Here is a 2,309-nt window from a genome sequence, read left to right as displayed (position 1 = left end):
GTGAAGGCCCCGCTCATCCTTAGAGACTAGGCCGAAGTGCCTGTCCAGGGCTAGAAACAGGCCGCCTGTCACCCATTCTCACTGCCCGCTGTCAGCAAGAACGGTGGCTTTTCCGGAGAAGCCCTCGTCACCGTCCTCGTGAAGTGTCCTCGTGAAGTGACACCCACACAGATCCTCTGCCTGCGGTTGTGTCCCCACATTTCAGAATCTCGATTGCAGAATAAACTGATTGTCCCTTCTGTTGTCTGTCCTTTCTTTTCTGAAATCGAATTCATCATCAGCTTCATTTGCAGCTCTCAGCTGTTGATAAAGCCGAGGGGAGAGAACAGTGAGCACGTGATGCTGTGATGTATAGTAAATATGCATTCGGTGTTCCCTGCACCTGACGCTGAGTTCTCAAATCCTTGGAATTTCCGGAAGTGCTGAGTGATCACGCTGTTCCTTGTCATGTTAACAGGGTGGCTTTCGGATCCCATCAGAGGGTGGGGCTGGTTACAAGGGTAGCCGTCCAACCCGTGGTTAGAGGGTTGGAACTCCAACTGCACCCCCTGCCTTCCCGGGAGGGCAGAGGGGTTGGAGGCTGAGTCAGTAACAGTGACTCCATAAAAACCCCAAAGGCCTGGTCATCGGTCCATTTCTTGGGGAGCTTCTGCGCTGGGGCGCCAGAATGCGTCCGCGGGCTGGGCCCAGGCTCCACGGGGACACGCCCCTTCCCTCGAGACCGTGCCCCGCGCGCCTCTCTCTCCCGTCCCCCGCGCGCCTCTCTCTCCCGTCCCCATGCGTGTCTGTCCGTCCACACCCTGCCCTCGCCTGTCTCTCTCCATCCAGGCCCCGCACCTGTCCTCGTCCGGCATCACGTCGTGTCCATTAAGACCCTGTGTAGTAGACCCATCATCTAGTGAGTGGATGGGTTTTCCTGAGTTCTGTGAGCCGTTCCAGCAAGTTCATGGAACCCAGGGAGGGGGTCGTTGGACCCTCACGTTGTCACCAGTCGGTCACAGCCCAGGTCACAGCCTGGGCCATGACTGGCGCCTGCAGAGGAAGGTGGGCTCCTGGGACTGAGGTCGCACCCTGTGGAATCCGATTCTGTCTCGGGCAGTGTCCGAATCGCGCCGAACCCTCCAAAACCCTGCTGGCGACGGCTGAGATTTGCTTAGCGTGGGAAGCCCCCATGCACATGCGCACACATGCGCGCACACATTGAAATTGGGTTCAGAGACCCCTTGCAACATGTTATACAGCAAGAGCTAAAAGGCTAAAAGCCTAAAAGCCAAGATTTAAGAGCTTTGTGATTTCTCTCCCATTAACTGTGTACCTTTAACAGTCATTGGAAAACGCCGTTCAAGTTGGCCATGGTGGTGAATTTTTGTGAAGCAGCAGACAGAGTCCTCACGTGCAGCAGAAAGCTTTTCGAGGCTTGTGCAGCCTCTGCTTCCCTTCCTCAGGTCACAGCTCCCAGCCCTTCACCCACACGACCTGCCCAGCTCCCATGGCTGCGGATGAAACACACCAGGGTGGGCGGTGACCAAGCCCAGCCAATCAGAGCCTTCTGTGCCCCTGACCACTGAGACCCCTCAGCCAGCCGGACTCAGTGTGGGGCCTCTGCCCTCCCTGGCGGTGTTCTTGCTGCTGGGTGGTCAAGAGGACAGGCAGCAAACCCGGAGTCGCCGGCAGCCACCTTGTCACTGTGAGAGTGGCCCCAGCGTGAGATGAGGAGCTGGGACGTTACTTGATCCAAGATCCAGCTACACCTGAGCAAGAACAACATCTGGACCTGTGGACAGGGCCAGCAAATTCCCTGGGCTTTTGTGTTTGTTTCGTTACGCGTAAGTGACCGATACGGTGACAGAGGAATTAGGTTAGTGGTCGTGTTCCTGAAAACAGCGGGGCTGCTAAGCGGAATGTTTTAACAGTGGCACTCCGCCGTGCCCCCTCATCGGCCCTCCTTTTGGCCTCCCTCCCGTCCCTTTTTCCCTCCACTCCTAGAATAGTACAAATGTCAGCAAATTTTTTCTGAAAAGGCCAGGTCGCAAACAGTTTAGCCAAGTGGACCATCAAGTCTGTTACAACTGGTCTGTTCTCATAGCCCAAAGCAGCCCTAGAGAAGTGCTTCAGGCGATGAACGAGGCTGTGTCCCCACAAAGCTTCCTTTACAAAGCAGGGCTGTGGCCCTTGGGCTGTATGTAGTGCCAACTCCAGGACCGGACAGCAAGGTGGATGTTAATTTTTAAAGCCGTGGATGGACCTCTGTAATTGCACATTTTGATGGCTATGAAGATACAAACTGTCGGGGGTGGGGGGGAGTGACT

At 55.7% G+C, this 2,309-nt stretch overlaps 1 protein-coding gene across 1 annotated transcript in view; it reads left to right on the top strand.

The window, feature by feature from the left end:
• PARK7 (Parkinsonism associated deglycase) overlaps positions 1–899 on the top strand; it is a 16,158-nt gene extending 15,259 nt beyond the window's left edge. The window contains exon 8 of the mRNA XM_015591311.2: positions 829–899. Within this exon, the coding sequence (XP_015446797.1) occupies positions 829–899 (71 nt within the window). The remainder of the gene's footprint in view (positions 1–828) is intronic.
• Positions 900–2,309: the final 1,410 nt, after the last annotated feature.

Source organism: Pteropus alecto, unplaced genomic scaffold (genome assembly GCF_000325575.1).
Source record: "Pteropus alecto unplaced genomic scaffold, ASM32557v1 scaffold125, whole genome shotgun sequence".
Taxonomy (NCBI): Eukaryota; Metazoa; Chordata; class Mammalia; order Chiroptera; family Pteropodidae; genus Pteropus; species Pteropus alecto.
This window is presented reverse-complemented; position numbering and strand designations above follow the sequence as displayed.